This window comes from Uloborus diversus, chromosome 5, assembly GCF_026930045.1.
Source record: "Uloborus diversus isolate 005 chromosome 5, Udiv.v.3.1, whole genome shotgun sequence".
Classification (NCBI taxonomy): Eukaryota; Metazoa; Arthropoda; class Arachnida; order Araneae; family Uloboridae; genus Uloborus; species Uloborus diversus.
The window spans coordinates 174,995,133-175,010,163 of NC_072735.1; the positions used below are offsets into that span (position 1 = coordinate 174,995,133).

Consider the following 15,031-nt stretch of genomic DNA (forward strand, 5'->3'; position numbering starts at 1 on the left):
GCGTTTTTAAGATTACGAATTCGAAAATTTTCCGGAGGAGAAACCCCTGGACCCCCTTTACTTTGGACTTGATATTATACTTACGTTAGGTTCATATCGGCTTCCTCTTAAATCAGAAGTCCCAGGGAGTCACGTCAGAACAAAAAGTACCTACAGAAATACTACTTTGAGGCGACGATATATGCACACGTTTGTTGAAAAAATAGGAAAATTATTGGGAATGTTACTGCCTTTATGATAAAACTTGTGTCGCCTAGTAAAAATTCCTTAAAAAATGCTCTGATATTGGCAATTTGATTTCATTTTTAATTCGAACCACACTCGAACATAAAGGAACATACACACTTGACTAGTAGAATAAGGTATTGGGTTGGGATGCACTTGGAGTGCCTAGTACACCTGCAACAAACGTTTTGCAGTAGTAATCCATCCTGCACGGCTGAGTTTGCCTGGGCTATTTTCAGCCACGGTAGAAGTAAAACACCATTTTTTAAGGCAAGGCATATTCTATACAAATATTGTTCGTTCAGTGCTTTGATTTTCGATGACTTTATTGTTCTAAGCCTGAAACCTGCAGTCAATTTTATCCAATTTGACCACTGGATTTTTTAAAAATCTTTTAGAAACTATCTAATAGGTCCAGATTACGAAAGTGATCCCTTTGTACAACCATCTATTTCCAAAATAAGAAGCTTTAGCAAGGGCGGCTCCAGCTCCAGCTTCTGGTTTTGGAGGTCATTCTTGGAGGTGCCACAGGTATCATTTTTGAGCAGAAATGGGGGTCTGGGGTGAAAATTTGGAAATAATAAGAACCAAAATTAAGCTACCTTTGGTCACCTTAAGGGGGGGGGGGACAAGGATCCACGCTTAAGCCTTAGTGGACACTCACTACCATGTAGCAGACATCTGTTCCACTGTGAAGGTATTTTGCCGCAGGTCTCAAGCAAACAAATTACCAAACATTTCCATCTCTTATCTACTTCTGTTCCATCATATTCAATAACTGATTAGTTGAGTAAGCTCATATCGCTCGTTTGGAAAGAGAGTGCCACAATACGAAATTTTAAATTTTCTTTTTTTTTTCGATTAAAAGCCTTTAAAGGACGTTATCTTCTTTGGAAAATAATGACAGATTTTTTGTTCGAATATTAACTACTGGAGTGCACAGCAAACTTACCTTTTTTAATGCAAATTGCCTGAAGAGTTCATTTCAAACATTTCTCCTGTAAAATTTCATTTTTTCGTATTGTGGCACTCTTCTTACAAACGAGCGATATATGCTTTTTTGAAAGATATTTTGAGATATTTGTTTATCACTTTCACCAGCTGTTAGCCATATATGAGGCATGTACTAGCTAACTACTTCTTCTACGGATGCTAGTTCTTCTATAGGTGTCCGTTTTGCGTTTGTCATGAAACAAACTTTTAATAAGAATCCTTTTAACTATAATCTTGATTAATTTTCTTTTAGTTCTCTCCTTTGTTTTCAGTTCTTTCCTCCTTACTTGTTTTAATACATTATTTTATTTTTGTTACTCAGGAGAAACTAAATCAAAATCAGCAAGAACTGCTGTAGTAATTCTGGCCATTCTTTGCTTGAAGCACCAGTTAAATCTGCCACAAATACTATTTTTGAGGCACAAAAAGTGAGTCTTGTATAGGATAGGTTTTATTTGATTGTGAGCATTCTTTTTATTTCAACAAACAAATGTTGAGTAAAATTGGATGAATTTTGTTTATGTTCCAACTATATGTAATATTTTCAATGTATACTAATTTCAAACTTACTTTTAAAATTATTGTTCTTCGAAAAAAAGACATTTTTCTGTACAAACAAAGGCATACTGTGTACAGTATAGTTTCTTGTACAGCATTTTTACTGTATTTGCACTAACAGTCCATCAGTAGCTGAATCTGAAATTATTGTAAATATAAGCAATGAACAAGTACAATTTCTGTTTTTCCAACCATAATACAAGTACTGTTTTCAGTTTAGTTTAATACAAATCATAACACACGAAATTCTTTTAACATGGCAGAACTTTTCTTGAACTTAGCAATAAAATTTATCATGCAAAAGCTTAATTTCTAAAGTAGTTTGTGCAAATCAAGCACATATTTTAGATTGATTTTTTGTACATAAAAATATATTTATATTTTTAAGCGACTTGGTTAAGAAAATTGAGCAGTCAAAGAGGGTTAAGACCAAATGGGAGGTAATGAAAAAGAACAGGTTTTTAAAATTTAACATCAATAATCACTGTAATGTGTTTCTCTAGTACTCAAAATTTAAAAAAAAAAAAATCAAAAGCTTCAAAATATACTGTGATAAAGATTTTTTTTTAAATTCAAGAATGAAAGTTTAAAAAAAAATCATTTCAGTAATTATCATAGAATTTTTAAAAAGATGAGATGCCAGAATATATTATTTGTGCAAGATTTTCTTCCTTTTTCTTTTTATAATATTCAAAACTCAGAAATTTAATCATTAATACACATCATATTACACGTAAATTTTAATTATTTCTTATATATAAAAATGACCTCCGCTTATTAATAATACAGAGACTAAATATAGATTTGATAGATTTTTATTTCAAAATAAAAAAATCAAAATAAACATATTTAAAAGTAATAAATCACAGACAAAGATAAAATTAACAGTACAAAGGAAAAAAAGAGGAACACCACCATATTGGTTATTACTCACATCAAAATAACTTAAGATGAAAAAATAAATATTTTTTAACTCCAAAGTTAAACAAAATAATGCTTGCAAAAGCATTTCAATTTGAAGAAAAATATATATTATATTATTTTAGGCACTGTCATTTTTATTTTCACACAATAAAATGTATCTTGCTTTCATAGAAGTACGTTTCAATTAAAGGAAATGTGTAAATTAAAAATTTAGAAGAAATATAGAATTGCATTAAAAATTCAGTTGTATAAAAACAAATCTTTCAATCAAATTATATTAACATGAGGTATTTTTCATTAAAAAATAAATGGAAATTTCAACAGACTAACAAACTTAATATCTGGGCCATAGCACTTTTAAGTTTAAGCAACATGAGTATTAAGTTTCATAGCTCCATGAAAAATATTTTTTTTTACCATTTTCTTGTAAAGTTCGAAAACGTAAAAGTATATTATTAAGTAATTTAAAAAATCATTTTGGTAACACAGATAATTTTTTTTATTAACAACAATCAGTAATATAATTTTTGGTGAAATTGATTAAATAAATTATCCACTAACACAAATTAAAAGTCAGTACAATGGTTTTTTAAATACTGGAAAAAAAAAAGCCCTAAGGATTGAAAAAAAAATAGTTTCATTATATATTAACAGCGGCATGGCAGCAACAGTATTGGAAGTGAGCAAATACATTTTGCGAACTTGATTGTGATATAAATTCCAGTTTACGTTTTACAACAATTCTGTGTAAATTCTAAAATGTAGCACTTGGTTGTCAATCAGAAAACTTGAAATATTATGTATTTAAAATATTAAAAAATATTATGTGATATTAGTAAAAACCTTTTCCAGTAGTTTTAACTATTTTGAAACAATTTGCTTAGTTTTTTTGCAAAATATTGTGATAAGCTATCAAATAAATTTTTAACACCGCAATTAAAACAAAACCTTAATTTTATCATCATAAAATAATGTATATATATATATATATATATATATATATATATATATATATATATATATATATGAAATAATTAATTTTATCAGTTCAATTTATGTAAACTTGTCCTTTTTTTTAAAAAAAACCCTTTATTTCACCGTTGTACAAACTCGAAACAAATTTCGTCAGATTTCATTTTTCTCCATGACTTAACATGATGTAAGAAGCAATGTGTGTAAGAATTTTTTCTTGCGCATAAAATAAAATTGCACATACCATTCAAATATTTTTGCAACACTCAACAAAAAAATAAGGGGGGAGGGGATTGTTAAGAGTAATCACACTTCTTTTAACATGCTCCTATAAATATTTTTTTGCAAGGCCATGGGCTATCGCTCAGGCCTTGCTATGCCTCTACATTAATTAACATTAAACTACAAATCACAGCAGGGAACAACAGACCACAGATTTGCAGACTGTTGCTGGTCCTCTATTTGCAGCTGCATGAATAATAATAAAAAAAAGTACTTCCAAGGAAGACTAATAAGCAATAGCACCTTTCCTTCATCCAATCACAGTGCCTTTTTATTTCATTGTTTGTAGGCTTCTTTATGCGCATGCAACTAAAAATTTTGGAAAGACAAAGCTTTTGACACGACTTATACATGAAAAGAAATGCCTTTTGGTCCATCAAAATATCTTATTAGACCCTTAACAAGCTCCAAAACTAATGAATATTGGATATAGTATTTCCTGATATTTTATTCCCCCCCCCCCTCAAGTGAAATTGAAACAAAAATAGATATTTTTTGCTACAAGTAAAATTAATTGTATCTGAGAAAAGATGGTATTTTTATTAATTGGATTTTATTTAGAAACTTAAAAAAATACCCATATTATTTTTAAATCTTTATATTTCTAACTTTTACAACTTAAAAGAATATTCAAACACCATTAATTAATGTTACGAAGAAACATTAGTAAAGAATTTGAATCAGCTTAGGTTTAGTTTTTTAAACCACAGGAAAAACAAGTTGAAATATAAAATCACCAATAACAGGCAATGGAAACCCTGTGTATGTTTTCATTTTTCAATATATAATTTATTTGCAGAAATAATTGTTAAAATTTCTTTCAATCGACTCTAGAAACATTCTCATTCCCTGTTTCATCAGAAATGTTTTTACTCGGAGTACCCTCACTACTGATTTGTTCACTTTCGCTCGATGGTTTATTTTCAACTTCTGATGAGTCTTTTGAATCTTCAGAAAAAGTAGAGTCTGAATTATTTACATCGTTCTCAATTTTGCTTGCCTCTCCATCCTCTCCTGGGTTATTTTGTGTTTCAATCAAAATGTCTTCTGGATCAGGGGCTCTGGGCAGAAATTCTTCTCCTGGACATATTTTTTCAAAAATTTCTCGAGCCTGTGGATTTTCATCAAAAACAAGTCAGCATGAAATGTCATATGGCACAGAGAAATAAAAATAAGTCTTAAAAACAATATTCTAAGTCAGTAATGAGACAACTTCACATATTGATCATAAATAAATCATTTAGAGCAGGAGTTCTCCTTCTTTTTCAACCCATGCATCCCTTTTTGGAGACCGTTAACTAGTTGTACAAAACTCATCAAATCATTAACTAGCCTTCCCCCACCCAAAAAAAAAAAAAAAAAAAAAACACTTCCATTTTATATGCAATGTACCAACAGCCTAGTTATCTCATCCAGAGGCTGCAGTTTCTTTCTTGTTACAGACTCATCACACTGGAATAGTCAATAACCGAGCACAAAGCAGAAGTCATTTTGTTAAAGCTGAGAGTGCCAACAAACCGGTAGCTGAATTAAATTTTAACTTGTCAATTGATTGTAAAGTGTGGGTATTAAGTAGTAAGTTACCGCTCTTAAGTCAGGGTTACAGCAGAACTACATGCAATATACTAACAGCCCAGTAAATTTCCAAAATATTTGTATGCAATACTTTTTGAAATTTGCCTTTTTTAAAATTAGGACCCTGACAATTTGTTACAATTCAAAGATAAATGTTTACTCTCTCTTTTCATATTTTTATTACAAAAATTCAATTGCCATAACAAATTGTTTCACAGGCAGTTTCATTATTAAATGTTGGAGTGTTGTTAACTCTTTAACTGTACTGAATTTCAGGGGAAAAATATTTAAAAAAGCAAAATAACTACATGGAAGAAGTTGACTTTACCTCTGCAACTGCATGCTCATAATCTAATTCAAAATCAGGAGAGGATGTTAAGAACAGTCCTTCGGGCACTCGAGAATTAAGATTCACTGTCGATGTGTCTTTCTGGTTGTAATACATACTCCAGAGTAGATTTGGACGCTCTGCTTTACTCTCAGTGGTTGAATCTATGAGATTAATGAAAATTTAAATGAGCAAATGCAGTTAGTTTCTTTTTAAATAATAATACTGTGGACAAATATCCTTTGCTGATAAAAAAAAATTAAAAACAAAAAAGACAAGTAAAAAAAATACTGGCATGACTTAATAGTTTGACATAATATGCAATTCAGTATAGCATTTATAAACAAGCATAGTGAAATTGGATATTTTTTCTTGGACTGAGGGGAAATATATTAAAAAGAAATTTTTTACAACAATTTTTAAATGTTCTCATTATTTTTGAGAATGCAAAATGTTTCAAAACTAGTTGTTTTTAAATTGTTTGTTTGTTAAGTTTGTAGGGCAATATAAAAAATTAGTCTTACAAGTGTAGTCATTATTGCCTAAACATGATGCAAACCATCTGATATTAATTCAGATTCAATTTGTGGGTAAAACAAATTTATAACTAGAATGAAAAATAACCAATAGTACAGCTACAGATGAAGAAAATACCAGCTATTGCTTACCAATATTAAACAGCAAGTTTACCGCAGCACTCAAATCTTCTTCAGCAGATTCAGATGACGAGCGGCATATCATGTATACCAAAACTAAAAACAATATAAATTAATAAACATGACATTTTTTTAATTTAAACTATTTGATTGAAAAAGTAATAGGTAAATAGTTTTCTCACATACTTCTATTTTATACAAAGTAATAGTAAATAAAATTTCTATTACCTAGGAGCCATTTAGGATGTCCCCCTGTCCAGCATAAGGATACATTTTCTTCCAAAACTTGACTGTTTGAGGGGAATACGTTGCATTTTGTCCATAGAGCACAGTGGTTAAAGTAAACTTAAATTTCTTTCTTTCTTTTTATTCTAACTTATTTATGTTTAAACTGTACTGCGGGGGGTTTCTAAAGCCATTGAACACAAGCATTGAGTTACAATTTCTCAAATAAACATTTTAGATGACTCAGGGGAAAATGTTTTATGGCTCTATGAAACTTGTTTAGAACTCACTATTTGAGAACAGAATGAATATGCAGTAGAATTTATAGGGAGTGTTTTCTTTCTGCATAGTATTTGTGCATTCAAAAGTGGTTCTGTACTTAAAATGAAATGTGAATGATAATACAATTTGGATTCTTTGCTAAGAGTAGAGTTTCTTTATGGTTTGACAGACAGAACAGATGACAATGGACCTTTCAGATATCCCTCTGGTTATTAAAACAGTAGTTGAAGTTTCTCCAAAATGAACTCACAAGAAAAATGTTGATCACAAGCATAGAGCTTCCAGTACATCATATCAGCAAGAATAACATAGAAATTATTACATCCAGGAAAAATATTATAGCAACATCAGACATTTCACAAAATTACATCATAAAAATTTAAATGAAAGAAAAAAATCTCAAAATTAAAAGTGCCAATTAAAACTAAACGTGGACAAATTTTCTAGTATAATGGCATTCATGTAGTTTATTTCTGTAACAAAATTAATCGCCAGTAAAAGTAAAATTTCTTTTACTCCCATGATTGTGAGAATTTGCATGCTAGCTTGGTCAGTGTAATCTCTACTTTTTTTTCTTTTTTTCTTTTTTTTGCATTGAGATTCTAAAAATGTGCTAGGGTAAATGAGTATTTATAGGCATTTTTTTTACTTTTTAATATTTTAGACACAAATCTTAGTTTTATTTCACGAAAAAAAAAATAAGAATGGTGTTTCAACTTTGAAATTACACTTTTATAGCTGAAATATTTTCATTAATATTTAATTTACATATATATTTTAAAACAAATTGGAATACACTGGTTTGACCAGTTATGGTCCCATTTGCTTAGTTATGGTACTAAAAACTAGCATGGGCACTCATATGCAAAATTTAGAGGGGGGGGGGGGGAGAGAGCTCAGATATTTCCCCCATGGTTTAGCAGAACATTTTCCCCATAGAAACAATGTCAGTACAGATTAGAGTTATAAAAAATTTGATATTTTTGATAACTTATTCACTGCAGGCTGGAGAAGATTTTTTTTTTTCATTTTTGTAAAGAAAAAAGTACTAAAAGCAAGGAAGTTCTCATTTTAAAGGGAGTGGGGGGGGGGGGGCTTGAGCCCCCTACTAGTAATGCCCATGCTAGCTAAATTCAGTTATTTGAACAAAATACACAAAAAAAGTATTTAACAATACAAAAACACTTATTTTTCTTACAATATAACCAAATTTCAATTAACCATTTTGAGCAACATTAAAATTAAAAAAAGGATAACTGACAAATCACTTTGAAAGGTTTGTCAGAACAACAACGAAAAAAACATGTGAATAAATAAAATAAGTAGAACCATTCTACGGCTGGGTGATTCTCCAAAATCCTAACAATATTATGATGCAGTTGCTTAACACAAAAACTGTTTAACTCAGAAAGTGTTTTCAATTTTTAATAGTTAGAAATAACTTATCTGATGTTATTCCACTCTTATTAAAACAATAATAAACAATAATGTTTTTAATGAATGTGACAAAAAGAAAGTTTTATTTTCAAGAACCAAATTAGGAGATCTAATTAATTTTAGTGTTCTTTTACACATTGGTGTTTTCCAATAGCTTTGGCTAAAGAAACTACAATAAAGAAAAAGTCTAATCAAATTGCTTCAGAAATACTTACCTTTTAGCATATAGTACTATTTACACATTGCACACTTTAGTTATAAAAGTAATCAAATAGACTTACATAAATCTTCTGGGCAAACATATGTTTTTGAACTGAATTCAAATATTGTTATAGGGTTCACAATACCGGGACCAGTTGGGAATCTTAGTAAAATATTCTAGAAAAGAGTAAAAAATGGAACATGGAGTTTAGATAAGACAACATCCATCATCAGTTTATGAGATGTTCATGATTTTGAGCAAAATATTAAATGTATTCTAATCAATATTTTTATTACGCCAAGTTTCCAAATATCAAACCAAAAGCAATCAGAATACGTATAAATAAAATGTAGAATATATTTATATATGTGTGTATACACGTATGTTTCCTATACAAATCCACAGTTTATGTCGGATGTCAACCAAATCTGGCAGGGAAGTATTTGGGCACCCAAGAAGGAACTTGGGAAGGAGGGGGGGGTTCAAACGCCAAAAAAGTACTGAACCATTCGAATTTTAATTTCAGAGCCCGAAAATGGCAATAAATGGTTCTTGCTCTACCCGAAATAATTATGCAATCAGTTCAAATTTAGTGCCATTCGAAAGCCCGCGAATAATAGCCTTGAAATTGAATTAATTCTTTCAAATTTCCAAAAAACCAAGCCTGTAAAATCACCGGGGAAAAATTTAAAAACATTATTAAGCCTAATAGAACAGAATTTCATATCGGAAAATTATCATTTGAGCCATCTCATTTTAAATAGCATGAATGGAACCACTCAGAAGGTTGCCACTTTTATTTCTTGACTGTGACTAAATAAAATTTTATTTTTGTTTTGCGATAAAAACTACCCCTTTTGATTATTATTTGGCTCTTTATTTTCTTTCTCTTTTTTGTACTGCCTCCAGATGATAATCAAGAAGGTTGCGTTTAATTTATTTAGGAATTTTTTATTTGCTGCTTTTTTTCTTTAAGGATGATTATTTTGACGGGAAATGTTACAGCATTTTTTTTTCCTGTAATTGAAGCCTGATTGTTGAACATGTGTCACTTGACGTAACTTTTATTTTCAAAGAAGATTGCTAAGTCGGGCAATGCAGTTAGTACACAAATACGCATAGAAAACAAATAATGGAGAATATAATAGGTTTACTGCTTTAAATAACAAGTTTCATTGATGTTTATAGAATAATAATGTTTTTATTAAATAATAATAAATCATAAAATGTAACTTACAATTTCTGTCAAATGAAAAACAAAAGTTATCACAAGTTTAACACTAAGAAAAAAGAAGAAAAATCGCGTTGAATGCATTTTGCATCATTTTTCTTTGTATAGTAATTTATCCCATATTTTAACCCCTTGAGGACCAGCGCTCGGAAAACGAAGCGCAGCTACGGGACCGAACGTTCTGAAATGGAACGCCGCCATCGGCCCGAGCATTTACAGCAGTTAAGCCTAACTGAACAAAAATATTCATATAAAATCAGCATCTCAAAATAATGGCTTGAAATTTTAATTTTGTTTAAACAATGTACTACTGATTACTTATTACTAATATAAAGACTAACACATTATTAGAAGGAACGAAATAAGTAGAATACTAAAACTTTAACCATGTGCACAAAATTAAATGATATGTGCACAAAAACAAAGTTAGAGTTTGACATCGTGAGTGTGGAATCAAAGAAAAAGAAATGTAGCAAAAAAATATGTTCCTTATATAATTTTGATTAAAACAACTTAGGTCAACGAATTTAAACTAGTTATATTTCCCACGCGACAAGTTTCAAAACTGCTTCATAATTCACTCGAAAACATTCCCTTTCACTCACTTCGCTAATCATTTTTATTGCAGTTTCCCATCCCCAAATGAAAAAGAATAAATACAGAAGAACAATATCAGAAAGGATTCAAAAATAATCATAAACTTCAGGCCTCTTGAACTCATTCCTGTACTCTCATTGAACGGGGAATCCCAAAAGTCTGGAACACATACGCGAAAATATTTTAACCTTCCTTCCCTCCCCCATTATTTATTCAGCTAGCTGTATATCTCTTTCAATTACTCGTAAAAAAAAGGGAAACAAAGATATAAGCAAGAGCAATTGAGACCTCATAAATCATATGCGCAGAGCAGTGATTCACTGTTGTTTACATTAAAAAAAAATCTATCCCATTGAGAGGCCCAAATAAGAAACTAAAGCGTGTACATGAAGGTCAAATACCATGTGACTCGAATATGATCAAAGTTATAGCCATTTAGCGCCATCTAGTATCATTTAAATATTCAATTCAATCGTTCCATTTCGAGAAAGCATATACGTGACGCTGGGACTACAGCGTCGATCAGAGCGCGTAGCGGATAAGTGACGCTGGGCTGATAGGAGAGGAATCGTTGCGTAGCGTCCGCGTGACGCTGGGTGCGAACGGGTTAAGTGCGTGAAATTTCTACTAAATAATAACAAAACTGACTTATTGAATAATAACAGAAATATACACGATTTTGTAAGATTAGTTTTTCTGTTTAATATACTGATTATATTACAGTAGAATACATTTATAATGCTGACCTGTATAACGCAATTCCCTATAAACCGCACAACTTTTCAGAAGTAAACAATAAGTTTAGAAGTTTAAAAAATCCCTCTGTTTTGCCTTGCAAACATAAAAAATGTTAGGAAAATTAAATTTTGAATCAGTTTTTCATCCTTTCATCTTAATTCAAAGCTTTTAAATGAAAATTAGCATTCACAGTAAAATGAAAATACTAGATGGTTCTTGAAACTGCAGCTGTTATGCAAACCATGAAGCTAGCAGAAGTGCAGGATATTTCACTTTCTTGTAATGAATAAACATATTTATTTGTGAATGACTCATTGTATAATTAGTGCTTTAATACTCACTATAGATAAAACTCATTCTGAAATGCTAATATATAAATATATTTTGAATATTAGTTTAAAAATTTGTGAAATGAACTACATAATGCCAAAACCTGTATAATGCAAAAACTCTGGTCCCAAGGTGTGCGCTATAATGGTCTTCTACAGTTTTGCAAAGAAACTAAGCTTAGTTAACTAATCTCATTTATTAGTTTAAAATTAGTTCATTCTGATAAAAATGATCTCCTTTATTAGTTTAATTGAAACCATGCTACATTTAAATGTGTAGCATGATTTTCTTGTATTTATTTACTTATTTTTCAATTTTCATTTCAGTAGTCTATTTCGTTTTTAAATTTGTCACTAAAAAAATTGAATCAGCTTTTTCACCAATTAAAAAGCACACTGGAAAAAAACAGTACTTATCAATAGCTTACAGCAAACGCTGCTGCATATCTCCAGCAAACAAATGAAAACAATCTATACTGATTATGTTTACAAGCAAGCTCAAATCATATTTAAAAATTGAATTATCACAGAAGTCATAAGAAAAAAATTCAGCCCACTAACATTTCAAATAATATTAATCATTACATTTTACAATCACAAAAGCATTAAAAATTTTGATTTTCACCAATAAATTACTGTATCTCTTATCTTCCCAAATAGTCCAGTTGCATACTTAGGGTAAAAAAGACCCTTCGTGGGAAATTTCGTGAGGAAATTGTGAGACCAATTCTATTGCGTTCCTTATGGCCTATATAACTATGCCTCACCAGGTGTTTTGCTTGAATTTGTGTCAGACGGCCTGTGTGACGTCATTAATCCAAGATGGCGGCTGCACTAGATATTGATGAAAATTTTCGGTTTTGACTCATTTTTAAGGCATATTTTGAAATGTTTTCCACTTTTATTATATATATTTAATATTTTAACACTATTATATTTCAAATTTAAAAAAAAAATTTCTGTATAAAATAAATTATTTATTTTGTTATTTTTGATTTTCGATACAAAATTTTATGAACTTTTTTAGTAAACAATAGCAGTTAAAAATATTTTGGAAAGCTTGTACGATAAAAATCAAATTTATTATTCCAAAAAACCTGTAAAATTATATGCATACACGTGTTTTTGGGGTTATAAAAAGCATTTTTTTTTTAATGTGGAAAAAATTTACAACTTCCATTACTTAATATCAGAAGCAATGACAATTTTACTATTTACATTTTTTGTACTCCAAGTAATGAATAAATTACTTAAACTCTGATTTTAATTCAAAAATACAGATTTAAAAGTAAGCAAACAGGTCTTACTTAAAGGGTCATCAATATCGCTTTGTTGGCTGTGCTTTTCACCTAAGTCCTCATCATCTCCACACATACCAAGTTCAGTATATGAAATGTTTTAAGATTTGCATTTGCATGAAACTATGCATTTGCCCTTTACGCAGCTGCATCAAACTAATTTCAAGATGGATTCAGATGCACAAGGAAGTACACATAACTGAAGCATAGAAGTTGTCTTTCTATTCCCATCCGAAGTCTAACGGTGAAGGTGAATTCGGGTGCTGCTGGTCAGCAAGACGGCACTCTAATACTTGATAATGCGCTCTTAAAATATATGGGGACAAAGATGCGCTTGTAGGAGGCAAAATTTAATTTTGAGCCTATTTCTTGGAAAACATGAACCAACGAAGTTCTCTAATATCTGAAATCTTGGTCAGTGGCATATACAAGGAGCAAATAAATCCTCCAATAGCAACTTTATCATTTGCATTAAATTCTTCGGTTGACCCCAGATGACTCACAGCATCAAAAGTATTTTTGTCTGCCGTCTTATAAATTTTTCAAAAAGATGGTTGTTTCCCTTCTTAGCAAGTGAAATTGTTGTATCACATTCTGATAGAGCATGGAGTCCTAATATTCCTTGAGTTTTTTTCTGGTCTTAAAGCTGTCATAATGCCTTTAATATCTCTCTTTGTGTTTTCTTATCTTTTAATGCTTCCCCATATGCTGAACATTTGGGCTTACTTGTCTTTGCAATTTTATAGGACGTTATTTCAGTCAGGGACTGAGGTAATGTCGAAAGGGAACGGGATGCTGAAGGTATGGTAAGAGAAAGTGGAATTTGTCTTGAGTCTTTTTTCTGTTGATGAAGTACCATTACAATGCCATGCAAAGTACCCTTCCCATAAGATGTGTCTTCAAGGAAATCAATGTTATCTGCAGCACAAAATAAAAATCTTGCCTTTTTCAAATCGGGAATAATATACATCCCGTCACTATCATTCATGCGTCTTATTAACCCATTTGCTACCTATGTTTCCAAACGTAGAACTTTAGCATAATCAATCGAAACACCTAGCTTATGTAAAAAATCAATTATACATTTGCTTCGGGTAACAGAGTACATAGTAAGGCCAACACCAACTTGCAAAGGCATATCTCGGTGTGTCGATGAACAGTTTCTTTCGAAGCTTGATACGGAGACAGTATTTTTATATATGAATATGTGTGACAGTCTTTTAGCTTTATTCAGCACGATATTGTCCTGCACCTCAGAAATAGAATTAATTTCGAATTTTCCGTTTCAGTACGATTTAAAAATTGATCAACTTCGATTGGAACGGCATCAACTATCTGATTCTGTTCAAAAGATCCTGTAAATGTCTATTTCTCATCAGACAAAACTGCTTTGCGTAAAATGTTTGCCGCTTCAAAGATAGCTCCCATGTTTTTTCCAATGTCTATAAAATAATCTTCTGCATTAGATAGGGTAATATCTGCAGTTTTCTTTAAAGATACGCGTTGCGACTCATTTACACTCTTTGAATTACTAAATATAGGGTCATCAATTTCTTCTTGAATGAGATTTTTAATTTATTTTTGCGTTTTATTTTTTCCTAAATTTTTATTTGCAATTGACTGATAATTCATTTCAAGGTCTGATATTGTTGTAACATTTCTCTGAACAAGAAAATCATTTAATGCACACAGGAATTCTACGTCTGTTGTTTTATTAGAAATATTTTCTTGTGACTTTGTTACTACATCAGGATCGCAATTTTTTCGTAAAACATTAAATACACGTTTTGCCTAGCAATATTTATGGTGTATTATGTTCTTTGCATGAGGATCTCCTGGATCTGCACAGTCACTGAGTTTAATTTTGTAAGTTTAATTTTTGGAAATTTCAGTGGCTTTTTTTAATTGCTGACCTGCAGAATCTGTTTTTATCGCCACCAATGGTTTTCTTACACCGCCTTTTCCGAGGCAGAAAAACCACTTATTTTTGTCACCAACGACAATTTTGGATCTCGTTGTGTGTAGCCTACAACATTGTCTTCATGAATGGAAGTAGAACAATATAGTTTATTCTTATCCATTTCATGAAATCTCTTACTTCTGTCCATGATTGCTTTATGAGTGCACTTCTCTTAGCATCCTGCATGCCATGATGCGGTTTTAATTTTTCAATTCTTCT

General features: G+C 30.8%; 1 protein-coding gene across 1 annotated transcript in view; it reads right to left on the reverse strand.

Annotated features, from left to right (window-relative positions):
* Positions 1 to 4,559: 4,559 nt before the first annotated feature.
* Positions 4,560 to 15,031, reverse strand: part of LOC129223284 (rab proteins geranylgeranyltransferase component A 2-like) — a 44,580-nt gene continuing 34,108 nt past the window's right edge. The window contains exons 14-17 of the mRNA XM_054857850.1: positions 8,739 to 8,835; positions 6,526 to 6,609; positions 5,858 to 6,021; positions 4,560 to 5,065 (exon numbers count right to left, since the gene is read on the reverse strand). Coding sequence (XP_054713825.1) covers positions 4,775 to 5,065; positions 5,858 to 6,021; positions 6,526 to 6,609; positions 8,739 to 8,835 — 636 coding nt within the window. The 3' untranslated portion in view covers positions 4,560 to 4,774. The remainder of the gene's footprint in view (positions 5,066 to 5,857; positions 6,022 to 6,525; positions 6,610 to 8,738; positions 8,836 to 15,031) is intronic.